Here is a 26,133-nt window from a genome sequence, read left to right on the forward strand (position 1 = left end):
CACAACGTTTGTTTTGTTGCCACGGATGCTTTTCTATGGAGTTCCGGTCGTAACGTCAAAATGTCGTAAAGCGAGGACCCCCCTGTACAGTAAATAGGCTAACAAACAAATGCAAACATGTTTGCATCGACACGGAAGGAGGATCCATCCGCAGAAAAAGAGTTGAGTCGACACTTCGAGTCCGTGGGCTGCAGTGACGTCCACTTACACCCCCCCAGACCTAACTAGGGCTGCAGTACTGCAAAGTGTGCAGGGGGAGGGGGGAAGAGAGAGGGGGGGGGGGTGTAGTACCGCACTGTGGCTCCGAGTCCAAGTGGGGAAAGGTGGGAGAGGAACTCGACGCATTACTGCAGCAGGAACAGCAGCAGCTCCGCGCATCACGCTTCGTCTTCCGCGCAGGCGCAAACAAGCCCGACAAGGAAGGAAAGGAAACGTTACAAATCATCTTCGTAGCTTCCGGAGTGGAAATTCTGTTCATCGAGTCAGGAGGAGATTTTTGCTTCCTTTTTTGTGTGTGTATGTGTGTGTGTGGGGGAGGAGCTGGATGCTGAGGAGAACTACTCAGCATCACTCAGCTTCACTTCTTCTATTCGCTGACTCGGCCGATTTTTTGGGGGGGGGTTGTGCTGCACTGCGGCACTTTGATGTTTTTTTGACAAACTTCTGCTTTTTGTTGTTTTTTCCCACCCCCCCTCGTGTGATTCTTCTTTGGTTTCTTGCTCTTTCGCTTCACCGTTAAGACTTCGGAACCTCCCTGTTCCTCCTCCGCTGAGTCAGCACAAACAGCTGCATACAACATGTGAGTGTTTATGCTGGATTTGGATTGATTTCGTGTTAGAATTTTTTATTTATATTTTTTTGGATGAGTTTGTGTTTTGAATTGAAAGCTCAACTTGTTTATTTCATCGATTTTTTTTTCTTCTGCTATGACGTAAAGCAAAAAACACTAAATGACGCATTGGGATGTTTGCCGGACTCACTTTTTGAGCATCCTTGTTCCGCGAAGCGTTCTGTTGAATTGAGTTCAATAATGAACAATTACAAAAGTGATTTGACTTGAAAGAGTCCGGCCAGCAACATTACGTCGCCTGCACAATTTATTATGTATAATTCCCCCACCCCCACCCCTTGTTTAAGGTTAAATTAGAATTTCATTTAATGCCTCGGTGCTGCTCTTCGCATTTCGTTTGTCGCTAAACGTAGTTGGTGAGATATCCGCTCGGTTCTAGCAAATCATCAAAACCAACGCTCGACTGGGCTCATCATTGAAGCTTTTCCAAAATATACATGGAGATACGATCACTATGTAATGGCGCCATCTTGTGGCCAAGGAAACATGTTGACGTGAATTGAGGAGCTTCATTGTAGTGCTTTGTCGCCATCTTGTGGCATCTATTGGCAATTGTAAACATTTTTTGGCGGCGCGGGGCATCCGTGACCCACAGATTTTTGCGACTTGGGGTTTGATTGTGCTGTAAATGTAAAGGCAGACACGACTCATGCAGTATCTTGAGCCACTGTTTATTATTGTAAACATGTACGACTGCCCAAATTACAAGTGAGCATTTTTCCCTTGTAGATGCAACGTTTTCTACTTTTGTTATAAATTGTGCAGGTGTGACTAGTAATGAAGTGGCCAGTTTATTACTTTCATCGTAATCCCACTTGAGGGCCTTCAAGGTTCAGAGTGTCAATCTCAATTCAAGACCGTACATTAATGTAGAACCACCTCATCGTTTTATTATATACAGTAAGCCATTAATCCTCAAAACGCAGCTAATGTTTATTTTAGCAGGAAAAGTAGCACTCTATAATATTGCACTTTATAAAATCTTAACGTAATGACATACCGCTAATCAAATCATGATACAAATTTTTAGCAAGAAACATAAAAATGTTCTTCCACGACCACATCAATTTAAGTTGGACAACATACGTCCTCTGATGTCCCCATCTCTATTATTCCATCGACTTTTCCACAAGTTTGTTTGTAAATCCGGTTCCTCTCAGGTCCGCCCCAGATGCCGTAGCTCCCGGTGCTCCAGGAGCCCCCGGTGCAGACGGGGCCCCGGGGGGCGGGCCCCCCAACACCTCCAGCAACCGCAGGCTACAGCAGACGCAGGCCCAAGTCGAGGAGGTATACACAATAATAATAACAATAATAATAATAATAGTAAATAAAAACATTCATCACCAAATGCTTTGCCGTCCCGGGATTTGCCAAGGTGGTGGACATCATGAGGGTGAACGTGGACAAAGTTTTGGAAAGGGACCAGAAGCTGTCGGAGCTGGATGACCGAGCGGACGCCCTCCAAGCCGGGGCATCGCAGTTCGAAAGCTGCGCGGCCAAGCTGAAGAACAAGTACTGGTGGAAGAACTGCAAGGTGAGCACGCGGGAACGCGAGCGCGGGGGAACGCGAGCGCGGGGGAACGCGAGCGCGGGTCAACTGTCACTGGTGACGTCTTCTTCTCCTTTCAGATGATGATCATGATGGGCATCATTGGCGTCATCGTGGTGGGAATAATATTCTGTGAGTACACATGAGTCTTCGCCATCCTTATGTTGCCCTGCTAAATTTGAATATAAATAAATAAAGCCTTTGCATCCACCGGACGCGTCCGCTGAACTCAACTGTCAATCAAATGCCGCACATCTTTCTTATGCTGAAACATCCTTACATGTTTATATATCCGCTTAAAGCTTCGATTGGCGAGGAATGTATTCCACCAGGTTAGCGCGGGGGCTTTCCACATCAAATTAAGAGGCGCGAGCCACCAGCTAGCTCGCGAGCTAACAGGCTCCCATGGTTCCTCTCGGCCGGTGGACGGACGGTAATTTGAATAATGACACGTTCTGTAAATTGCGGCATGCAGAGAAGATTATAAGATTAACTCAACTTTATCTACTCCCTTTATTTATTTACTTTATTACACAATACTTAGTTACTTTTTTTTTGCACTTGATAAATACAATAAAATAAAACTAACACTAAAACTAATAAAAAGTAAAAGGACACATTTTCAACAAAAAAGTAGAAACTAATGAAAACTAACGCACTCGATCTAAAAACTAAAAAGGTAACTAATGGCAAATCCAATACAATAAATCAGATTTTTTTTTTCCCCACTCGATAAATACAACAAAATAAAACTAACACTAAAACTAATAAAAAGTAAAAGGACACATTTTCAACAAAAAAGTAGAAACTAATGAAAACTAACGCACTCGATCTAAAAACTAAAAAGGTAACTAATGGCAAATCCAATACAATAAATCTGATGAAGGCATTGCTAGCTGGCTAATTTTTCTCTGTCGTGGTAAAACAATGAGACAAGTCAAACCTAAAATTAACTAACTTTAAATATAAAACAAAAGTCAAACTAAAATAAAAACTAACTATAATGAAACATCCAAAACTATTACTTACAACCCTGGTGAAGGGTTGTAGGCATAGCTAGCTAGCTAGCTAACGGCACACGGAAGCAGTAGAAATGTAACGAGTAAAACCTAATACTAACTATCTTTAAAAAAAAAAAAAAAGTCAAACTAAAATAACTATAATGAAACATCCAAAACTATTACAACCCTGGTGTACAGTTAGCGACTGCAGCTAGCCAGCGAGCTAACAGCACGCAGTCGTGGTAGAATTGAGTCATTTTAACTAAGTAACTCGCAATTCAACTTCTCAATTAACTTGAGTTGACTTTAGTTTCATAACTTCTTGTTTTTATTCCTGATCCGTCCCATCATTTGCTGTTAATTCCAAAGGAACGTTTTCCAACATGGAAAATTCTGTTAATTTTGTAATAGAAGTACGAGGTGACTCGGTGTACGCACTTAAGGTTGCGGCAGACAAGTGTATTAAAAGAATGGCTTTGATGTTTGAATTGATGGTTGTTTTTTTGTTTTGAGTGTTTGTGATATATTGTGAGGGCCCATTAGACTAATGGCTTCTCCTCTCTCTCTCTCTCTCTCTCTCTCTGCGTCATTGGCAGTGTACTTCTTCTACTGAGCCCGCCCATCACCGAGGATGAATACGGACTTGAGAATGATGATAAGATGGACGGCAGACAAGAGCGTACGAAAAAACAAAACAACTCCTCCCCTTTTCACCGTCTGTCCTCACACATCACGGCAGCTTAACACGTGTCTCCATTTATTTATTTATTTATTTTTTATTTTTTGTTCTCCCTTGCCTTGCTCGTCCCTCCTCCCTGCTGCTTGGTCTTCAGCTTAAACTCGGCTCGGGTTCATCGTTGCTGATGCATTATTGAAGGAAGCGCAGCAGGAGGAAGGAACAGCAAAGGGGAGAGAAGAACATTTGGCTGGAAGTAGTAGTTGATTCCATTTATTTTATGTCCAGCTCAAGGCTTATTACACTAGTACGCGTTTTGTCCTCACTTGTAAGACAAACAAACACACTAAACCCCCCCCCACTATTTCGAAGACCTTTTTGGCAAACTGGTACGACGACGTCTTACTTGGTACTCTGCTGATACCACTAGTAGCACACAAGATGTTCAATTCAGTAGATCTTTACAATGTCACTCGTCGTACTAGTAGCTCTCGGTTGTTGATTAGTGCACAGTTTTGCCCCACTATTATGACACAATTGTTCTACTAGTGCATTGTGTTACTAGTGTGGACTAGTACACGGACCTGAAATTGGATATCGAGTACTAGCGCGTGTCTCTAGGCCTACTATTTGGAGCTCAAACTGCAAACTGAACCGAATCTTTAGTGAGTCTAAATTTGGGCCTGACCAGCGAGATTGGAGGCGATAGTTTGTGATCGTGACATCACGATTGCAACAGCAAGGTACAAGAAGAGCCATAGATGATGTCATCGTTTTGTAACAGAGGAGAGTCAGGATTCGAACGGACGAGGTCAAAGTTCAGCATTTAATCACATTTCTACAATTGCACTACAAAAGAAAATGAACATGCTCTCTTAATTGTATAGCTCAGGCGTGTGCAAAGTATTCTTTAATCCAGCAAAGTGTCAGTTAATTAAAAGGTATTAATTTAAAAAAATTGTAATTCAAATAATTTGTGAATTGATTAATTGTAAAATAATAGATGGAGTAATGTTAGAAATAAAAGAACATAGTATAAGAAAAATTACATGTACATTACTGTTCAAAAGTTTGGGGTTACCAGCTTGACCCCAAGGACCACATGAGTAGCCCCACTTCCTGTTCTAAAAATAGCCCACCAGTGACATGCGTTATATTATTTGTTACCAGTCAGCTGAAGCTAACATTTTTGTCGCTATTGTTTTCCCTCATTTTTTTCTCAATCACACTTGCATTGCTGTAAAGTTGGAAATGAGAATATTATTACAAAGGGTTCAAAGGTCAACAAATGTGAACAAAAAAAGCGGGCCCGCCCCTTCTTTAGCTGCTGCCCTGTCACTCATTAGTTCAAAGTCGTGAGCTTCGTTTTCCTCTTCGCATGGCAAAAAAACCGCTCCTCGTACCTTTTTTTGTCCTAGTAACGCCCCCGTCCCGTGTACGCGCTCTTTTCTTTCTCAAACTGCGTAGGTTTTAACGCCACCCCGATCTGCAAACGCCTCACCAGTGCCAAACCGCGACTACTTTGAAAGCGTTAACATCATGCGGCTAGCGTAGCGCGCCACTCCAACAAGCATCTGTCACCTTTAGATCTCATCTTTCCGGATATTTTGATGCGGAGGGGGGCTGCTAAGATAATAGTTAAGATGTTGATATTTTCCTCCTAAGACTAATTGCGAGTGGATCGCGGTAAAAAAAAAACAACAACATGCATTTCTGCATCGCTGCAGCTAACAAACAATCCGATTATATTGCGAAAGGTTATTATTTTGGCAGTGAACAGAGAGGTGAAAATGTTTGCAAGAATAAATGCATGCTTGTCAATTTTGCTGATGCCAATAAAAGAGATGAACAAAACTGTTCTTGGGATTGTGTTTTATTGTTTTAAACTTTTTTTTATTTAAATGCAAAAGCATCCATCTTTATTATATAGCAGAGTACTGACTGTTTGCCAATGTTAGATCCCTAATAGAAAATTAGCAGAAGTTGCGGGAGTGATATTCCTTCACAAATAAATATTACTAATAATGTACACACATAATAATACACACAAACGCTAAGGTAACACAAAAAGACTGGTGATATAACAATATTCATCAAGAGTCTGTATTTTTCCGAATCTGTGAAAAATGAGTTATACTGCATTTATAAAGATCAATCACAACTTTCTTGTACTTCTCTTGTGTGTACTTCATGCATGTACGGTGCCACACTGCCCCTAAGAGGCCAAGGCGGGCACAGCAAAAATATTTGTTTTTATTTATTTACTTTATTTTTAATACATAATTATTTTACTTGGTTACAAATTTATTTTCTGGTTGTTCTTTCAAGTTACAGTTAAAGTTTAGTTTTGGTAGTGGAATAAATACGTTTTAAGTTTTGAAATCAATGAGTGAGCGTGTTTATTAACTCATTCACTGCCATTGACGGCTATAGACGTCAAAAATTATTTTGAACTATTTCTATTTCGCATTTTTTTTCCACTTTTGTTAACAACAGTATGAAAACCTAGATTTTTTTTATTGTACATTTAGAACAGATATAAAATTTGTGATTAATCGTGAGTTAACTGTTAAAGTCATGCGATTAATTAAAATAAAAAATTGTAATTGCCTGTTGCCCCTAATTTTTAATAATCGTTTCTTCTTTTTTTAATTAGGGGCATCTGGCGATTAAGTTTTTTTAATTGTAATTATTCACATGACTTCACTAGTAAATCACACATTTTAGATCTTTTTTAAATGTACAATACATTTTTTTCTAGGTTTTCATACTCTTGTTAACAAAAGTGGGAAAAAAATGTGAAACTAATAGAAATAGTTCAAATTCATTTTTGACATCTATAGCCTTCAATGGCAGTGAATGAGTTAATCAGGATATCAACATGAATCAAAAATATTTGTGATATATATATTACCCCCCCCCCCAAATCATCGCACATCCCTACTAAGAAGCATATTTTTTGAATGTGCAAGGAAGCTGGAGGAAAAAAATACAAAAAATATACAAACTTAAAATGAGATTCAAACACACACAAAAAACCTAATCCATGACACAGAGAAAGGAAAATATTCATCACTGTTTTTTAAAATCATTTAAACCTATTTTTGCAGAGCTTTAGTTTAAAAAAAAAACCACACACATATTTTTTGGACAAAAGGGAAACAAAAATTATTATTTCATCAATTAAACTGATTTTGTAGTGCTCTAGTTAATAATAAAAATGTGTTTACCTATTTTAGGTTAAAACGAATCCACAATTTATGTTGTAACATCACACATCCTTAATTGCCACTGATTGGAGCTAGAAGCATTGATTTAGTTTCATGGTGACGTTAAATTACAATAAACTGGTCAGACATTAAATGATTGTAACGAGAACAAAAAACATACCGTGGGAAAATGTCTGGCTTTGATAGAAAACACAGCAAACAACCCGCTTTCATTCAAACCAGGCCATAAATAAAATAGGTTCTATTTGATGAGTTGGTAGAAGAACACCACAGTGATGCCCAGCATTGACAACACCCACCAGTAGTCATCTGTGGAACGACAAAACAGCGCTCATCTTACTCTGATCCGGGTGCTCATTTCATAAGCGAGTCAGTACCTTCTTCCAGGTGTTCCACCAGCACGCTGACGGAAACAGGAGCCTCCAGGGCCACGTGGGACACCCTGCAGGTGATCCGGCTTCCCGGGGCCACGTCGGCGGGCACGACCAGGTGGGACGAGAGCGAGTACGTGCCGTCGCCTTGCTTCCAGTGGCTGGACAGCGAGCCCTGATCGGGGAGGACGGCGGGCTCCTCGTCCGTCGGCGACTCTGACAGCCACTCCACCTGAGGGACAACGGCGCACGTCAAACACTGATGCAGATGTTGGACAGAGGAACCTTCATTAAAAAAAATAAAAAAATAAAAAAATAAAAAATAAATAAATAAAAAATTGTGGTGTTTTATGTGGGGGGTAGAGTAGATTAATGGCATTTCAATGAGGAACATGGATTTAATAATATATGAATAATTATTTTCTAAAGGAAGCGACCCACCTGAGCATCCAGAGGGAAGTATTTACTACAATGGCAGCTGAGAGTCTTCGCTCTATTTCCCTTTAAAACGAGCTTCGTCTCCGAAAGTGAAACACTTGGTGCTTCTGCAGAAAGAGCAAAACAGAGGAATTTAAGTACTGCACATAAATATATACAAAATATTACATTTGTCTGTGTAGAGTATATATAAAAGGTTTGTAAGAGCACCTTTAGTTTCCTTTCAGAATCAAGATTTTCTATGGGATGCTATACTAGAAAACACTCTATTGATTGCAAACAAGGTTTGTTCATTAGTACCCACAAAAAAAAAGTAGTTTTTTAATTAAATTTATTCAAGTACATTTTCCACAAATAAGTAGACCTCGAGAAAAAGACTTGCTAAAATAACTTGCTAATTCCAGGCATTAGCAAACATGTTATGTTGCTATGGAGTTGATAGAAAATATGAGGTGTAGTCGTTTTTGTTGTGGGTTGCATTAATTTTTTGAATTAGTTAATTTGATTAAATTGAAGATTTTGTAGTCTCTGCATTCTATTACAAGCTTACTTTCATGTTGTGATTTAAGCGCATATTCTAGAGAAAACATTTGGTCAAAATTTTGGGTCTGCGATTCGATTCTGAATCGATTTTCGATTAAGAAAGATTTTTTGAATCAAAACGATTTGATTGACAATGATTTTTGCTAAGTCATTTTAATGATCTACTCCAGTCTGACTCGCTAATGCTAATTAGCGCGCTACTCGCGGGAACTTTTATCACTCAAAAGAACGGCTCCACGCTGCAAAAAAAAAACTATTTTTATTGGAATAACTTGATGGTGACTTTTTCCTTCTACTCTCTAATGTGGCTACAACTTAACAGTGTATTAGATCGCGTGGAACCACACTGCCCCTCAGTGGCCCAACCGGGTACAACATGAAAAGCGCTCCAAATAAAGGCACACAGACAAAGGCAAAACAGTATAAAATAATTTAAATAAAATAGATTTTGCAACATTTAAAATCGATTCTGAATCGTAGTAAATGAGAATCGCGATTCTTATGAGAATCGATTTTTGGGCACACCCCATATATATATATATATATATATATATATATATATATATATATATATATATATATGTATGTGTGTGCGTGTATACTTACGAACCACCTGGAGGTTGACCACCTGCTGGCCATAGAAAGGACCAATCGTGATGGAACAGATGTAGGCGCCCTCATCTGTAACCTTCAAGTTCCTCAGGGTCACAGAGGCGTTCCCCTCGCTCACAACCTGGGCGGCATCCATGTTGGAGTTTTCGCTCCCGTGATGCACTGGCGAACAGGAAATAGCAGCGTTCTCAACACTGCGCCCTCACTTCCAATTTAACAGTCGAGAGGCGTGACGCGAGACTTACCCACCACCGCGCCTCCTTCCGCCTCGTTCAGCTTCGTCACCATCTTGATGACGTTCTGCCCTCGTCCCCGATGCTGTTGCCGCCACTCGATGTGAACTTCCTCATCGGGCGACATGTCCAGATGCTTGAAGCCGCAATTGAGGAGGCTGGCGCCTCTCAGGGGCGCCGATAGAGACTTGACAGTGGAAAACACCAGAAATGACACTAAGGAGACAAAATGCAAAAGTCAACTTAGCTGTTCAACAACGTGCCTGACGTTAAGCAACGCACGCAAGGACCGCTTAGTAATCGATATGCCCAATGTAAAATACACAAACTCAGCGCTGAACTAGAGAAAGCATTAACATAGCATATTTATCGTCCACTGATGCCATCACACCACAACAAAAAAGGTAAGTTTTTTTTTTAAAATACTCTTCAGGGTGTGAATGTAAAAAACATAAATAGAAATTAAAATGGGAATGTTCTGTTTTTAGAGATGGGAACGTATTAATTGCATTTACATTATTTCCTATGGGAAACATTTTTTTCGGAGGTTGAACAATTCGGACTTTGAACACTTTGCAGGAACGAATTATTTTCAAGCTCCGAGGTACCGCTGTAATGTCCTGGTTTTTGGGGGGAGGGTGGGGGGGCGGAAATTAAAAAAAGTTTTTATTTTTAATTCAGTTCATCAATTGACCTTCAAAGTTATCAAGACATAAACTGATTAATAAAATAATCATTAGTTGTACCCTTACATATTTAAAATCAGGATCTGCCGGCAATATAAGCATATTTCTGTCCACGGTCACACACGAACACACTGACTGCATTTTACCTTCAGTCAGCAGCGTTCCAGTATGACTCAGCGGTAGGTCCAGTTTGACGTGCATCAGGCTGGATTGGTCGCCGGCCGGCGCCACGGCGCGAAGGATCAACAAAGTGCCAAAAGCCCCGCCGTCCACATCGATGGACACCAGGAAATGGTCTGATCCCGACCTTTCTTTCAAGTCGCTTGAAGCGTACCTGCTTATTTCGCACATCACCGCCTTCTCGTTGCAGTCGGCGTGGAGCAGAATGTCAACGTTTGGAATCTTGAACGATGATGCTGCAACACACGGAGGCGGGACGGTCAAAGCCGAGTTCCGTTCATTTGGGAGGAAAGATGGAAAATGTGTGGCGGGGGTGGAAGAACCTTTGGACTCTATCATAATGGCGTGAGCATCCGGGTTGGGCGGCGGGATGAATGGGGTCAGCGCTTCAAGGGATTCATCGGAACCAATGAAGACTTCTCTCAAGATGAGAGTGGCCGGGCTTCTGGTGAAGGCGGAGCTAGCGTGCGGTCCGACCGAGTCTTCTATGAACTCGCAGGACAGAACCACGTCCGCAATCCCGGACGCTGCATGACACCGTTTTGATTGAACAGATAACATAAAATAGGGTTGTTAACTTGTTACTATCATATATATATTTTTTTATCATACTAGAATAAAGTGTAATTACACATCCACTACTGTAGATGGCAGTGGCGCTCTCATTGTTAGCGATGGCCTGGCCCAAAGAGTAAAATCACTTGATTATTCAAATAGAGTAAAATTACTTGATTATTAAAATAGTTGTTGATTAATCAATTATTTTTTACACTCAACAAAGAGAATCCAACTAATAATTTTCTCTACACACAAATCTCCATCACTTCAGTTTTTTTGCGGAGTCAACACTTATAAGGTAAGTTTGCGACTTTCTGGACTTAACAGTGTAGACATCAACAACTTTCTGACTAATCATAATTGCATTTTGAATAGTTGGAATTTTCATTCAAGGTATCATTAGCTGTAAGTAATTGTGACTAATCAAAAGTAACACATATCTGGAACGTAACTTTGCCTAGAACAAATGATTTGATATTCATGCGTATGCCGTTTACCATTACATAACATTACAAAACCGATGGCTATCTGCTACTGAATTGTAAATACCTGTAACTTTAGTCCAGTTTGAGTTACCACCACCATCCAAAATTTAGGGCGGTTTTGTTTTTATTTATATTTAGTTTGTGCTCAGTCAATATGAACTTGAAGTTCATATTATGGCCTGTAGGTGTCGTTGCCATTTATCGTCTTGTTACAAAAGTTCAAACTAATGACTGAAAAATATCTTACCACACACGTAGGTCGTAAAGAATCCACACAAAATTAGTCCTGTCACCGTCATGGCGTCTCTTTGGGGTAAATAAGAGCAAAATAAATGTGTTCATTAAAAACAAACAAAAAAAACATTTACTTTCACTTTTGATTTGCACAAAATGCATCGTGTTATGTATGTTATGTTGTGTAAGCACACCACGGTATTTTAAAGCAATTATTTTTAAGTCACACGACACAATAGCCTATATTTAGTTGAGTTGTAGGAAAAATGACTAACCTGTGGCAGGAGACAGTAGGAGTATCACTTTTGACGGTTCCCGTCTCGCTCCTGTTGACGCATGTGCAAAACAAACGCCTCAGAGTGAAAGTGGAATCGTGGCGGAGAACCACCTCCTACTGTTAAATCTATATAATTCCTTTTTTGAATATTCAATTGAATATTCGTAGTTGAATATTCAATTGAATATTCAAATGAAATGACGATTCCTATGGGGGGGACTTCCGACACATTAACTTTGTTTCCGTTTCCTGTTTGCAAAGTGTGGGCTGCGTCCCAGTTCTTGCGCTTCCGCCTTGGTGCTCCTCGGTTGCGCGTTCCTGTCGACAGGTGCGACCGTGCGAGTGTGTCTGTCTCAGTTGTCTGCACTCTGCAGCATTTCTGAGAGTTGAGACCCCCGCCGATGGGCGGGAGGGCGCAGATGTGGGGATGCGAGTGTTGGAACGCGGCCATCAGTGGCCGAAAACGACGCTAATGTGTGAAACCCGGAAGTCCGTGGCATCTACCCCATAAGTGGATTGACATGTCATGATGAAATGTTCAAAGAATTGTACTCAGAAATGTATTTACAATTGACAACTTGTCTTCCTTATATATTATTTACAGAACAAACGTTTACTGCCGAACTCTTAAATTATTAGTTATTCCCACCTTCTGTGTATCCGGCACAGAACACATGTTGTCTGTCACTGCTGTGCCGCCAGAAGATGTCGCCAGCATGTCACGTGACATTTGGCACGTGTCGTAGTCAACCACAGTCATGTGCATGTACCTCTGCTTATGTGAAAAAACTAAGCGACCGCTATGGCTTAGCCATGAGATGCCAAAGCCTGAATGTATTCTGGAATTTTAAATTATAGAAGATCTGCTGAAAATGAACATAATACAGATTTGACCTTAAAAACACCAACAATGTGGTGCTGGTGGTGTTTTTCTTCAAAACTGTTAAGATGCTTTGGTTTGATCTGTCTGAAAATCAGTGGAAATTAGTGACCGCAAAAGTGGTCAAAAGAATGTTCATTGGAAATTAACTGGAAATAAGGGAGAGTTTTTTGTGTGTGTGTTTTTTAAACTTAAAGTGTCTTTTATGAAAGGGAGGAACTTCCTCCAACTATAATATGTTCATATAGTTTAGGATGTTGTACATCCCTGGGAGCAATCACTTTGGATCTTAAACTGTTTGAGAAATAAAGCTTTAGGGGGAAAAATAAGTGGTTTTGGGCTAACCCTAACCCTTTTTTAAATGTTCTTCTTCTACGCTTTCCGTTAACTCCCTGTGGCTCCTCTACAGTGCCACTCCAGGCTTGGCATATACATTACAGCCGTCCTCAGCATCTTCTTTTGGACACTTGCATGTCTTGAAACGCCTGACGTCTCCCTAATTTTTAATAATCTTTTCTTTTTTCTTTTAAATCATGACAGGCAATTTTCATTTTTGATGGTAATTAACTGCATGACTTCAATAGTTAACGCACGATTAATCAAAAACTTTATATCTGTTGTAAATGTACCCAAAAAAAATTCTAGGTTTTCATACTCTTGTTAACAAAAATGGAAAAAAAAATGTTAAACTAATAGAAATAGTTTAAATTAATTTTTGACGTCTATAGCCGTCTATGGCAGCGAATGAGTTACACTTCCTTTTTGATCACCTCTGCCTCCCTGCTGCCTGACTTCCTTGCACATCCAACCCCTCGTCGTGACAGAATGGTTGGACCAAACCCGGATCCAGCGGGAAGAGCTCGGCGCCGACCGCGTAAACATTGATAACCAAAAACAAAAAAGTGCTGCATATGCCCAACAAAAAGGAGGAGGCGCCACCCTGTGGCCCGGTGCCACACTGCGGATTGTTACAAGAGCAAACTGTCTACTCATGCCAATTCATTAGCTAATATACTTCAAATTATGTATACGACGTAGGAGGACACATCTGGTAAAAAATACTTCTTTACTTTTACTCATCAAGTATATTTTGGAGCCTGCACTTTTTTACTTTTACTTGAGTAATTATTTGAGTGAGTACTTTTACCCAAATTGTTTTTCAGACAATTGTACTTTTACTCAAGCAGAGAATGTCAGTCGCTCCCCGAAATAACGCACACGAAAGTCAAATTCTCTAGATATGGATAACGGGAAAGATGTGGGGGGTGGGGGGGTCAGCGTGCAGGTTCTCTGGCTGCGGCACGGGTCCAGTAGACACAATAGGCGATGATGGCCAAAGAGGAAAAGGGTGTAGTAGTGTCTCGTTGTATCAACGCAGCCAACATCAACAACATCTCTCAGGTCCCACAGCAGCGGCGGAAACATTTGCAGGTTGGTGGGGGGGCGGGGGGGGGGGCAGGAAGGAAATAAGACACAATAAGAGCTAATGAGACTGCGAAATGAAAGGGGAGTTTCCAATGTGTGGGATGACAAAGTGGGGAAACTTATTCATTTGCAGTCACACACATCAGAGAGAGAGCAAATTCTGAAGACGGCACTTGCGGAGATCTTAGTGGAAATGGCAGACGCCAAGTGCACCGCTGAGGGGAAATACTTGAGCAAAGCTGGAAAATGCTGCGATCGCTGCCCGGCAGGTCAGTTTGAGATCTCAAACGCGGCATCTGCGGAACGCGATCTCCTTACTTACTTACTTACTTACGCACGTCCGTTCACTCTCGCCAGGAAGGTTCGTGCAAGCCGATTGCGACGACGCCGGGAAGACTCGGTGCGCCGTCTGCGAACCAGGACTCTACACGGCCACCACAAATCATCTCAACCGCTGCCATTTGTGCAAGCCGTGCAGTGCCAGTAAGTCACACTCAGGAGTCATATTCCAAAACATGATTCTATATACCTGGTATATTTTTTGATGCCGATACAGATTTTTGGCAGGAAAAAAAATACAGATAATCTGTCGATTATTTAAAAATATATATAATGCAAAAAAATACCCACAGGAATTCTTTTGCTATTAAGATTCTCTGTTTTGAATGACAAGTCCATGGTACCTATCAACAAATGTCATGAAGTATACAAGGTTATTCTATAGATTTATGTGTCAATAATAAAACAATTCTTATTTATTTACAACTGCTGTAAAACATGAACCTTTTCTTTTATAGACGTTTTAGCTCGTGTTATATTTCATACGTCTTGGGATTTACCGAGGCTAACCTGGGACCTCAGGGATTGTATTTCGTGCCATGTCATGTGGAAATGTGTGTTATGACAAAAAAAAATAATCTTTGGATGTTTGCATCCTTGAATTATGAGGAAAAGAAGGTATTTGAATCCTTAAAATATCAACTTTATAAATTGAAAGGACAATGACAACATAAAACAAAAAAAATTAACTAAAATTAAATAATAGAAACTGAAAAAACACACATATACTAACTGTTCCTGTACGTTTTGGCCTCTTGGGGGCAGTGTGGTGCCGTGCATCCATGATGTACACACTTAAATTGAGTAAAGAAGAAAGTTGCGATTGAAGTCTATTAGAATAACTTTTTTACACGTTGGGAATAATTTATGCCTTTGAGCAGTGTTATCTCACCTGTGGGTATGTGTTCCCACAGCATTTGTGTGTGAATATTCGTTATTTGAAAAAGAAAGAAAAAAACACTCCCGAAGTCGATGCTAACTTCCTGTTAGCATTTGGTTTTAGCATTAGTGCTAGGCTAGCGATGTTTTAAAATCTATTTTGTATTTAAATATACATTGGATGTAATTCTTATCGTCGTGTGTTTAGTTTTACAGTTAACTCCAACTGAGGTGTCATTAAACAACTTAAAGGACGCTTAGAGACAACAAAATAACCAGATCAACATATGCTACACACTTGCTAGTTGCTAATGCTACGCAAGTAATATGGTGCATTCAGGGTACTTTCACAGCGCTGGAAACTTCGGTGGGGGAAATAATCGACCATTTGGCCCAATTGATCGATTGTTTTGGCCGGTGTTCTAGTTCTAGTTCCGGGAAGATTGAAAAGCATAATTGCTAAAATAACCAACTGTGAAAAGATTGGATAGTTCTTCTTCTTACTTCCAGGCAACCACCAGATTACGGACGAGGAGTGCGCGGCTAACAAGGACAGAGTGTGCAAGTGTGAATTGGGCTTCTTCTGTAGCGGTGACCCCTGCGAACTTTGCATGCTCGCCACCTCTTGCCCTCCGGGTTCAGGGGTCAAGGTTCAAAGTATGCCCTCCATAAACTTACGTAGTTGTCAAGTTCCATTTGAAAATAAAATGTTATTTTTCTTAACAGCAAGCGGGGCCATCGATACTATCTGCGCTCCGTGTGGGAATGGGACGTTCAGCAACGTGTCCGACTCCTACTCGGCCTGCCAGACACACACCAGGTCTAACGTCCCAGTTTGTCTAGGATACGAGTTTCAGACAATATGTGCTAAAGTGTTGTCTTGAGTGACTTAGAGAAACAAAGTAGTATACTAAAATTACTAAAGGAACGTACAGCGCAAGAACATGATTTAGGAAAAACTGATGACCAAACAAATGCTCTAAAAGACATTAACTCATTCACTGCCATTGACGCCTATAAACGTCAAAAATTCATTTGAACTATTTCTATTAGTTTAACATTTTTTTTCCACTTTTGTTAACAAGACTATTAAAACCTAGACAATTTTTTTTTTTAAGAAAATAAAAGATTATTAAAAATTAGGGGCGTCAGGCGATACTTTTTTTTAGATTGTAATTAATCACATGACTTCAATAGTTAACTCACGATTAATCACAAATTTTATATCGGTTCGAAAATGTACTATAATTTTTTTTCTAGGTTTTCATACTCTTGTTAACAAAAGTGGAAAAAAGTTTTAAACTAATATGAATAGTTCAAATGAATTTTTGACGTCTATAGCCGTCAATGGCAGTGAATGAGTTAATTGTTTACACTTGACCTAACTTCAGTTCTGTTGGTTATTCCATTTGTGTGCAGCATAACAGCTAAATGCTGATGCACCATGTTTGCTTTGACCTCAGGGATCTACTAATTGACCCGAGTCTGATAACCTCAGAAGAACCGTGCCTTGGCATGTCTTTTAATTTAAATAAATAATCAGGTCCAAAGCCATTCAGTGTTTTATAGACCAGTAGCAGAATTTAAAAAATCTATTCTACAGTTCTGATCTCTTTTTTTGTTTGTTGGTGTGGTCAAAACCAGAGTTGCAGCTGTTTGATGCTATTCTGAGGAAGTTCAGTCAAAATCATCTCAATTAACAAAATTCTAAACTGAGAGCTGTTCACAAAATCAGCCCAGTGAGATGAACAAAATAAATGTACTCATCATTAGCTATCTATCTACCACTCATACAAATAAACAGGCAAGATAACCACTGTACAATAAAAAGTAACTAAACTGCAAGGTTTTGGCGCACCTGATCTGATTTGTGGGTATTTGTTTGACATCGCGTGTCGTTGCGGGCAGATGTGAGGACTTGGGCCGAGTGCTGAAAACTGCCGGAACCGCCACCACCGACGCCATCTGCGGGGACTTCAAATCTGGTGGGGAACATTTTGACATGAATTCTTGTCTTCCGCTTTCTCAGTGGCCAGGATAGAACCAACAGCTGTCATTTTCTGCTGAATTACCAGTTTTCACTCTTCTTCTTTCAACTTTACACAGTGGCAAACTAGTCTGCCGCCATCTTGTGGGTGACAGTGGAATCACACCCAAAATAAACAGGTGGCAGAACAAAAGAGTTAGGCAGTGCAAAAGAAGAAAAAAAACTGCAATAGACCGTCAACCGGGAACCTGTGATGTTGTGGGATTTACCGCCATATAATTAACAGTATGTTTGCTTTTGCTTTTGCAGGCTGCCCGTGGATTTTACCTGCAGGCTTGTGGCTGGGCTTTGTGCTGACCGTGCTTGTGGTTTTAGGGCTGATGTGCTGGAGGGTCAAACGCAAATTTTGCATAGCAGGTGCGTAATCGCAATATTTCATACAATTGCTTGTCTGCCTGGTAAAGACATTCGGAAGTGCCAATGTGGAGTAAACAGTTATTTGAATGCAATTACAAAGTTGTTTGAACGTATTGGTCAAATGTAGGCTAAATGCTAAAAACATAGCATTTTCCCATCATAATGCCATGGAGTATTGCCACAATTGTGCATGCAAAACTACCCTTACTAACTACCCTGCGGAGTTGTGGGAATTTTTTTTTAATGTTTTTAGCATTTAGCCTACATTTTACCAATACACTCAAATTAATTTGCCAATACAGTACATTCAAATGACCTTATCATTATGTTTGAACGATTTAGTCAAAATGTTTTACTCTGCATTGGCGGTTAGTTCCACAGGACTATAGGGCATATATTTAAAAAAAAAAATCATAATAATTGAAACACTCTTAAAACTGAAAATGCAGTACATACCAGATTATTTATTACTTTAAGAAGTTGTGATCATCTTCTTGTTCATCAAGACGTCTCTCTTTTCATACACATGAAATCTTGGCAACATGACAAAGTGAAAGAGGAAACCACATCCTGCACTTCTTCAACAATGCTGACTCATAATAACTCCGAGTCCGACATGTGTGCCGCCGGTTCTTTTGACTGACATTTACGGCGTCGATGTAATTCTTATGCAGAGGCGACAAAAGCACTCACACTCTGTAGAAGTACTGATACTTGTGTAACTAAAGACTGGTGAAAGTAAAAGTACTGAGTCACTTTAAGTGACAGTTGAAGAAAAAAAAAATGAATTGTGCCACAGGCAGGTCAAACGTTCCCGTTCCTGAGGTGAGGACCATCACGGAGAGTTTGCTGGAACCTTCCCTATACACTCACAAACCTTTTGATCAGTGCCACAAGAGCGACGTGACAGAGGCCTGCCAGTGTACTCTGCTCGACATGGGTAATAAACAACACAACCAACGGCCATTATCCAAAATATTGCATTTTGTAATCGAGAAAAAAAACAACTTGGTTCAGGGGACACACTTATTTTTGTTTCAACCCACTAAATATACTAAATCAATTTAAACGCTAATAAAAACTAAATACAACATTTTCATAAATATATAGCTAACAAATTTGCTCTAAAAACGAATTAAAATTAACCGAATTTAAAAAGTAAACAGATGAAAAACTAACTATAATGAAAAATCTATAACCCTGATGTTTCACTTTACAATCATTACTGTAAATTGATATGTATTGATCTTTTGAGCTGCGCCTGTCGTGTGTCAAGACTAGAATGCAAAATGAGAGCAACATGACACATACTGAAAAGTTTTTTTTTTTTTTTTTACACTAAACCATCGTGCCCCCAAACCATGATAATGGGGTATATATATATATATATATATATATATATGCCACGGAGGAGGCGGGACTTCCGGGTTTCACACGTCAGCTTTGTTTCTGGTTCTGGTTTGCGACGTGTGGGCCGCGTCCCAGTAGTGATGGGCATGACAGTCCTTTTAAGTGAACTGAAACTTTAGAATCAGTTCATTAAAAAGAACCGTTCGTCTCCCCTTCCCCCCGCCGGCACGGACGTAAATAATAAAATAAAATATAAACACGCAGTTAATGTTAAGTTGCTATATTTGTTGTCATGAGTGTGTTTCTATCAAAAACAAAAGTACGTTCACTCACTGAATCATTCCTGAACCGGAATTGGCAACACGTTCACTCATACGTTCGTGAAGTGGGCTGCTAGTGTTGGAACGTGGCCAGCGGTGGCCAAAAACAGCGCTGAGGTGTGCAACCCGGAAGTGGGAAGTTCGTGGCATCTGCCCCGTTGCTAGTAATAACGTCCCGGCTACGATAACATGTGTGTGTTTTAAACCCTCGAGGCAAGCGCCGCCTTAAAATGATGATAAATCACCGTTTCCACCCTGGGCAGTGGCTGATAATCTAACGGTTGCTGCTGATGAGTCACCATTTTTATCATCATCATCGTCAATCTCCAGATGAAAGTGCAATCAGCACGGAACACAACGGGGACCTTCCGCTCACTCTCAAGACCGATTCCGACCAGCGCAATGGCACCGAAGCGTACCACAGGAGTCTCTCGGAGCCGCAAGAGGTCGAGTGGTGTGGAACATGAGTGCAATGTAGTCCGCACGTGTTAAATGGATTTCCCCTCACAATTACATGAAAATTCATGGCCACAAACACTTGTGGGCGCTGCTACCCCCTGCAGGATTTTTACCGGAACTGTCAAGGTGACGGTTGACGGCAAGATATTGAGCACTTTTACAGTATTTATTGGTATCCTAAAGTGTGCTTTTGTGATTCCCAATGTGCGAATTCCTATTCACGGTTTTCAAGTTGGAACTTATCCTCTGTTATTTGCTGGAAAAAAAATCTATGGCAACTATGTATGTCACAAGTAGTGCTTGCAGGCAAATATAATTTTCATTTTCGCCATTCTTGCGAAAATACTGTGCGCTCATATAAAATGGATGTTAATTCTCAAATGGTAAATGATGATATTTTTGTGAAGCCAAATACATTAAAGCTGAGAGAACACACTTCCAGCACATTATGATTGCTTTATTGTTGTACTGTCCCAAAACATGTACATACAGCTGCACTATTTCCTTCACTTTGTCACTCTATATCTGGTACCATCACATGCAAACATTCAACATCAGAATACTTTTTTTTGTATATATACACATTATATCCATGTACCTTGACTATTTTCTATACAGGCTAGAAAAGTTTACAGTGGAGCACGCATATCCACAGTTCAGGATTTGCAAATTGACCTATATATGCACCCAAATTGTTTAAAAAAAAATCCTCCATTCAAGGAAAAACTCATTTGTAATTTTCTGTAGCGTGGCAAAAAGAAAAAAAAGTCCTACGATTATTTTTTTTCCATGCCAGTATATCATCTTCAATTAGTATGATATTCACTGTATTGAAACATATCTTTAATCAAAACAATCCTTGACTGTAACCACGCCCAAAAAATAAAATAAAATTTAGAGTCCTGCTTTGAGATAGTGGCTTCCCTCACAACTCAATTATTTGTCTTGGGATACAAGCAAAACATTTAAGATGCACGTGATTCAGATCCGGACCACTAGATGGCGTCAACCGACACGTTCAATTTGAGTTTGACAGCAGGAGAACTTCGATAGTTTCTCTAAACTAAGACTAAACAACATCAAAAGACGTGGAATTCCATAATAACAGCACAACTGAAGGTCAGTAAACCAATGTGTGACCGCCAGTTGGCGTTTGTCGCTGTGTTTATCAAACAGTTTCAGGTTCAGTTCAACGGAAGCGCTAGCCTTTCTAGCGCTAAATGCTACATTGCAAGGCAGTGTAAATCTTGTTTCCTTACCAGGCGGTTATAGCTGTTTACTGCATTTAAGGGCACAAAAATGTTTGAAATACTTAAAAAAATGTTTTGGGATCATAGTGTGTGGTATATTTAAGGTTTAAAATATTAATGAATGCAATCAAGCACTTTTAGGGGAGCTTGAGGAAAATGTGCTGTTTGCTATCCCACGCGAATGGCGGGGGTCCCACTGATATCAGAAACTTCAATCGGCCTTCTTGAAGACCTGCTTGGCAACAACGCCTTCCACTCTCATCTCCTGCGGAGAAGGAGAAAGGCCATTAGGGGAAGATGAAGGAGGTTTTTAAATTAATAGTGACAATCAAGACTGGAACACAAAAAGATGGGATTGTGTACAAAACGTGCTCCCCGCCCCCTTTTGCCCTGTCATTTGACCCCGCAATCCTTTCTTCTCCTCTTTTCACTGCCGACTTAGCTCCTCTTATTGAAAAACCCTTCACCGGTTATACAGTGCTCCGTCTTTTCACAGCTTTTTTTTTAAAAAAATGTTTTTTTTATTTTTTATTAGGCTTAGCTCTGACCCCCTCCCCACTGCTGGGATAGAAAAAAAATCCTTACAAAGCTACTCAGTAGGTATGTTAAAAAAATAATAAAATAAAATAAAAAATAAAAGCTAAACAAATATTACAAGATTGTAGGTCGGCGTAATGTAACGTGTTGTTTCCCCCCCCCCCCTCACCAAATGCAGTTTGTTGCCATCCAGCCAGTGCGTCCACCCTCGGCCTTCCTTCTCGCCTCGCTGTACGGAAACCAGCTTGTCCCCTTCCCAGCTCACGGTGGTCTGTGGATGGGTGATCAAAAACATGTTGTGAGGACAACAGCGCACACACTCTGCATGTTAAGTAGTTTGTATGTCAAACCCTCTTTCGTGTTGGTGCGCCTGTTTCTTTGATATATAATGCTTTTGGAATTGTTTACGATCACAAATTTGACCCACATACAATATAACTGACACCAAAATGACACGAACTTGTGAATATTTTCGGTTTCTTTCGAAAAACATCAACCTTCGTCATCCATTAGTCGAGAACAGTATAAGCGGTTCAAATTATGTAGCAAAATCTGAAGGACAGTTTTGTCTTTGAACGAACCCTGAGAAAAATGACCCTAAAATAGCAACTCCAAACCAAAATGGCAGATTTACTTAGTGTTTTCAGGCTTCTTCTTAAGACTTTTTTTGTGGGTCCACTCGTGATAGTCATGCCTACCAAATTTCATGTTGCTAAGTGAACCTGATTTTGGGGGCTGAATTATTTTTTTAAACAAAATCTGTAGGAGGAATTTGTCTTTAGTCGGACCCACGGAAATGGCTATTTCCAACCAAAATGGCAGACTTCCTGTGCGTTTTTGAGCATGGCTTCTTGAGACTTTTTTTGTGGGGCCACTCATGATAAACACGCCTACCAAATTTCATGTTGCTAAGTGAAACTGGTTTCGGGGGCTGAATTATTTTTTTAAACAAAATCTGTAGGAGGAATTTGTCTTTAGTCTGACCCACGGAAATGGCCACTTCCAACCAAAATGGCAGACTTCCTGTGCGTTTTTGAGCATGGCTTCTTGAGACTTTTTTGTGGGGTCACTCATGATTAACACGTCTACCAAATTTCATGTTGCTAAGTGAAACTGGTTTCGGGGGCTGAATTATTTTTTTAAACAAAATCTGTAGGAGGAATTTGTCTTTAGTCGGACCCACGGAAATGTCTATTTCCAACCAAAATGGCAGACTTCCTGTGCGTTTTTGAGCATGGCTTCTTGAGACTTTTTTTGTGGGGCCACTCATGATAAACACGCCTACCAAATTTCATGTTGCTAAGTGAAACTGGTTTCGGGGGCTGAATTATTTTTTAAACAAAATCTGTAGGAGGAGTTTGTCTTTAGTCTGACCCACGGAAATGGCCACTTCCAACCAAAATGGCAGACTTCCTGTGCGTTTTCGAGCATGGCTTCTTGAGACTTTTTTGTGGGGCCACTCATGATAAACACGCCTACCAAATTTCATGTTGCTAAGTGAACCCGATTTTGGGGGCTGAATTATTTTTTAAACAAAATCTCTAGGAGGAGTTTGTCTTTCGTCGGACCCACGGAAATGGCTACTTCCAACCAAAATGGCAGACTTCCTGTGCGTTTTCGAGCATGGCTTCTTGAGACTTTTTTGTGGGGCCACTCATGATAAATACGCCTACCAAATTTCATGTTGCTAATTGAAACTGGTTTCGTGGGCTGAATTCTTTTTTAAACAAAATCTGTAGGAGGAGTTTGTCTTTAGTCTGACCCACGGAAATGGCCACTTCCAACCAAAATGGCAGACTTCCTGTGCGTTTTCGAGCATGGCTTCTTGAGACTTTTTTGTGGGGCCACTCATGATAAACACGCCTACCAAATTTCATGTTGCTAAGTGAACCCGATTTTGGGGGCTGAATTCTTTTTTAAACAAAATCTGTAGGAGGAGTTTGTCTTTAGTCTGACCCACGGAAATGGCCACTTCCAACCAAAATGGCAGACTTCCTGTGCGTTTTTGAGCATGGCTTCTTGAGACTTTTTTGTGGGGTCACTCATGATTAACACGTCTACCAAATTTCATGTTGCTAAGTGAAACTGGTTTCGTGGGCTGAATTATTTTTTAAACAAAATCTGTAGGAGGAGTTTGTCTTTAGTCTGACCCACGGAAATTGCCACTTCCAACCAAAATGGCAGACTTCCTGTGCGTTTTTGAGCATGGCTTCTTGAGACTTTTTTGTGGGGTCACTCATGATAAACACGCCTACCAAATTTCATGTTGCCAAGTGAAACTGGCTTCAGGGGCTGAATTTTCAAGAGTCCCAGACGGATCCCAAAGTTGTGTAATTTGGTGTCATTGTTTTCATTGGGAGTCTTTCACACACATCGCTACCTATTGTGAGTCGAACCACGGGAGGGAGTTACAACACAAAATCCCCGCAGGAGGCCCTGCGCACAAAGCCAACTTGGATCACACCTGCAGCTTGAATTCTCTTCCCATGCTCCACACCAACCTGGCACGTGCGCCCGTCCACGGGGCCGAGGTCTTCTGTGAACTCCTGCCCGATGACAAAGTCCATGTTGAAGTTCTTGAAGGTGGTGAGCGTGCGGATCTTCATGTTTCCCGTGGCCAGATCGTGGCTGATGTCCTTGCTGGGCTTCAGCAGACACACGATCTTCCTCAGAGCAAAGTTGATGTCTGAGGAAGGAGGAGTGCAATTCAATGGAGAGCTGTGTGTGTGTGTGTGTGTGTGTGTGTGGGGGGGGGGGGGGGGTTCACACAGAGGACAGGGTGATGAGCTCAGTCCTTGAATGTGCAGCTGCAAATGGAGATTGCGGCATTATTGAAATGAAGGGTGAGGGCCATTTCATTTTTGTTAATACTGCACAGGTATAAATAGAAATCTAATGGAATGATTTCATTTATTAAGAGGGATAACCATTCACTTAAAAAAAAATCTCAAGTGAGCAATCTTCCAATGTGCATATTATGACATTATTAAATTCAAGGCTGGGGGTTATTTTCACAAAAAAAAATAAAAAATAACGAATGTGCAACCTCTTTGAATGAAGACAAACACAAACAAGCTGAAAACATCACTAGCAAATCGAATTTTGTCTTTCAGACGTTTTAAATCCAATTAAAATTTGATTTATTTACCAGGCATGTTTTGTAAGCTGTAGCTTGTGCCAAATCAGCTACTTTGAAGATTTTTCACTCTTTAAATTTAGTAGAAAAAAAATAGTATAGCATGGTATGCTTTTTTTTTTGGTCATTGTTTTTAAAATAGATTTTTAGGGTTTTGAGTTCTTGTCTTGAGCATCACTAATTAGCGTGAAGACAATTTCACTAATTTAATTCAAGTCCTCACTAAAAATCATTATGAATAATATCCTAATATATATAATATTGAGTTTTTTGGGAAATGCATAGCAGGCCAGATCAAATGCTCAGGCAGGCTGAATCTGGCCCACAAGCCACAGGTTTCCCCACCACACCTTTAACAGTAGCACAACACACGCGGTTGTGACGTCACACATTTGTGAGCATATGAAATGCAATGACTCAAAAATAAATACAAAAAATTCTCACCTAAAGCTGCGAGGTAGGCGTCCATGTTCTCCTGTTCCACCATATGAAAAACACCCGAGTAGTCGGGTTTGGACATGCTGGCTCGGTTCTGGACTCCAAAAACACAAAGTGAAATGTTGCGAGATGTTTCAGGCAACAAAACGTGCAGCGAGTGAGAATTCCGAGCTGTTCAACAGTTGATTCCGGAAAGCAGCAATGACTCACAAAAGGCTCGCCGCTTCTTTTCTTCACTCATGCCAGAGTTTGGAAGGAGGGAAGAAAAGGAGGGAGGGAAGAAAAAGGAGGGAGGGAGGGAGGGAGGAGGTTCATTCAGGCTTCTTCTCTCTTCTTGGCTTTCACTCCAGGGGGGCGGAGCCTAGGAGCCGAACATGAGCAGGAAGGAGGAGCATGTTGCCGGGGGAGGATTGGACCCCTCCCCCTGAAAAAGCTTCTCACTGATCTAATAACATAAGTTACTAAAAAGATGGTTAGACTTAGAATAAATGTGATGAAAAATTCAAAAGGTTCTCACTTATGAAAAAACAAACAAACATTAAATGCTGACTAAAATCAGCTATTTATTATGAATATAATTTTAGAACTACATATTTTTAATACAAAAGTAGGAAAAAAAAGGCATTGGAAAAAAATCACTAGAATAATTGGTTAATATTAAATTATATCATTAAATGACACGTATCTATTTTTAAATAACATTAAAATAGTTAAAGGGATGATTTAAAAAAAAAAAAAAAGGGTTGAACATTTTTACTGTGACCTGAAAAAGTGCAATATTTTTTTCAAAATA

The 26,133-nt window shown here is 40.3% G+C and overlaps 4 protein-coding genes across 7 annotated transcripts; 2 read left to right on the plus strand and 2 right to left on the minus strand.

The window, feature by feature from the left end:
- Nucleotides 1-296: 296 nt before the first annotated feature.
- On the plus strand, nt 297-5,930 carry LOC147172894 (vesicle-associated membrane protein 3-like). Its single transcript, XM_086079293.1, has 5 exons — nt 297-799; nt 2,011-2,137; nt 2,226-2,384; nt 2,480-2,531; nt 3,997-5,930. Coding segments are annotated over exons 1-5 (357 nt in total). The 5' UTR covers nt 297-797; the 3' UTR covers nt 4,014-5,930.
- Nucleotides 4,882-12,639, minus strand: tapbpl (TAP binding protein like). Of its 2 annotated transcripts, XM_086079288.1 has the most exons (10): nt 12,573-12,639; nt 11,922-11,972; nt 11,660-11,718; nt 10,693-10,896; nt 10,336-10,605; nt 9,516-9,719; nt 9,265-9,432; nt 8,119-8,222; nt 7,684-7,909; nt 4,882-7,615 (listed from the first exon to the last, which is right to left on the minus strand). In XM_086079288.1, exons 3-10 carry the CDS (start codon nt 11,709-11,711, stop codon nt 7,548-7,550), a joined length of 1,296 nt encoding a protein of 431 aa, XP_085935414.1. In that variant the 5' UTR covers nt 11,712-11,718; nt 11,922-11,972; nt 12,573-12,639; the 3' UTR covers nt 4,882-7,547. The 2 variants fall into 2 exon arrangements, with proteins under 2 accessions (XP_085935414.1, XP_085935412.1); XM_086079286.1 differs by lacking the exon at nt 12,573-12,639 and having other exon boundaries at nt 11,922-12,288.
- Nucleotides 12,232-20,428, plus strand: LOC147172896 (tumor necrosis factor receptor superfamily member 5). 3 transcript variants are annotated; one of them, XM_086079291.1, is made up of 9 exons: nt 12,232-12,251; nt 14,362-14,497; nt 14,586-14,711; nt 15,957-16,103; nt 16,173-16,266; nt 17,355-17,431; nt 17,743-17,850; nt 18,650-18,790; nt 19,851-20,424. In XM_086079291.1, the coding sequence occupies exons 2-9, from the start codon at nt 14,422-14,424 to the stop codon at nt 19,985-19,987; spliced, it is 906 nt and encodes a 301-aa protein (XP_085935417.1). In that variant the 5' UTR covers nt 12,232-12,251; nt 14,362-14,421; the 3' UTR covers nt 19,988-20,424. The 3 variants fall into 3 exon arrangements, with proteins under 3 accessions (XP_085935417.1, XP_085935416.1, XP_085935415.1); XM_086079290.1 differs by lacking the exon at nt 12,232-12,251 and adding an exon at nt 12,894-14,234 and having other exon boundaries at nt 19,784-20,428; XM_086079289.1 differs by lacking the exon at nt 12,232-12,251 and adding an exon at nt 12,898-14,234.
- Nucleotides 20,422-25,697, minus strand: rbp5 (retinol binding protein 1a, cellular). The gene is made up of 5 exons (XM_086079292.1): nt 25,551-25,697; nt 25,347-25,434; nt 24,268-24,452; nt 21,936-22,037; nt 20,422-21,494 (listed from the first exon to the last, which is right to left on the minus strand). The coding sequence occupies exons 2-5, from the start codon at nt 25,420-25,422 to the stop codon at nt 21,441-21,443; spliced, it is 417 nt and encodes a 138-aa protein (XP_085935418.1). The 5' UTR covers nt 25,423-25,434; nt 25,551-25,697; the 3' UTR covers nt 20,422-21,440.
- Between the last annotated feature and the right edge of the window lie 436 nt (nt 25,698-26,133).

This window comes from Leptonotus elevatus, chromosome 6 (genome assembly GCF_054856555.1).
Source record: "Leptonotus elevatus isolate MCC_2025b chromosome 6, RoL_Lele_1.0, whole genome shotgun sequence".
Classification (NCBI taxonomy): Eukaryota; Metazoa; Chordata; class Actinopteri; order Syngnathiformes; family Syngnathidae; genus Leptonotus; species Leptonotus elevatus.

Bases quoted from the DNA above. Each gene is read 5' to 3' on its own strand.
- LOC147172896 (XM_086079289.1), top strand. From the start codon at position 14,130: ATGATGGCCAAAGAGGAAAAGGGTGTAGTAGTGTCTCGTTGTATCAAC. The intron at 16,267-17,354 runs GTCTAACGTCCC...CGTTGCGGGCAG, and splicing joins GCCTGCCAGACACACACCAG to ATGTGAGGACTTGGGCCGAG. The intron at 18,791-19,850 runs GTAATAAACAAC...GTCAATCTCCAG, and splicing joins GTGTACTCTGCTCGACATGG to ATGAAAGTGCAATCAGCACG.
- rbp5 (XM_086079292.1), bottom strand. From the start codon at position 25,422: ATGTCCAAACCCGACTACTCGGGTGTTTTTCATATGGTGGAACAGGAG. The intron at 24,453-25,346 runs GTGAGAATTTTT...CTCCTTCCTCAG, and splicing joins CGCCTACCTCGCAGCTTTAG to ACATCAACTTTGCTCTGAGG. The intron at 22,038-24,267 runs GTTGGTGTGGAG...ACCCATCCACAG, and splicing joins TGGACGGGCGCACGTGCCAG to ACCACCGTGAGCTGGGAAGG.
- tapbpl (XM_086079288.1), bottom strand. From the start codon at position 11,711: ATGACGGTGACAGGACTAATTTTGTGTGGATTCTTTACGACCTACGTG. The intron at 10,897-11,659 runs GTAAGATATTTT...GGTGTCATGCAG, and splicing joins CTTTACGACCTACGTGTGTG to CGTCCGGGATTGCGGACGTG. The intron at 9,720-10,335 runs GTAAAATGCAGT...TTGTCTCCTTAG, and splicing joins TGGAACGCTGCTGACTGAAG to TGTCATTTCTGGTGTTTTCC.
- LOC147172894 (XM_086079293.1), top strand. The intron at 2,138-2,225 runs GTATACACAATA...GGATTTGCCAAG, and splicing joins CGCAGGCCCAAGTCGAGGAG to GTGGTGGACATCATGAGGGT. The intron at 2,385-2,479 runs GTGAGCACGCGG...TTCTCCTTTCAG, and splicing joins ACTGGTGGAAGAACTGCAAG to ATGATGATCATGATGGGCAT.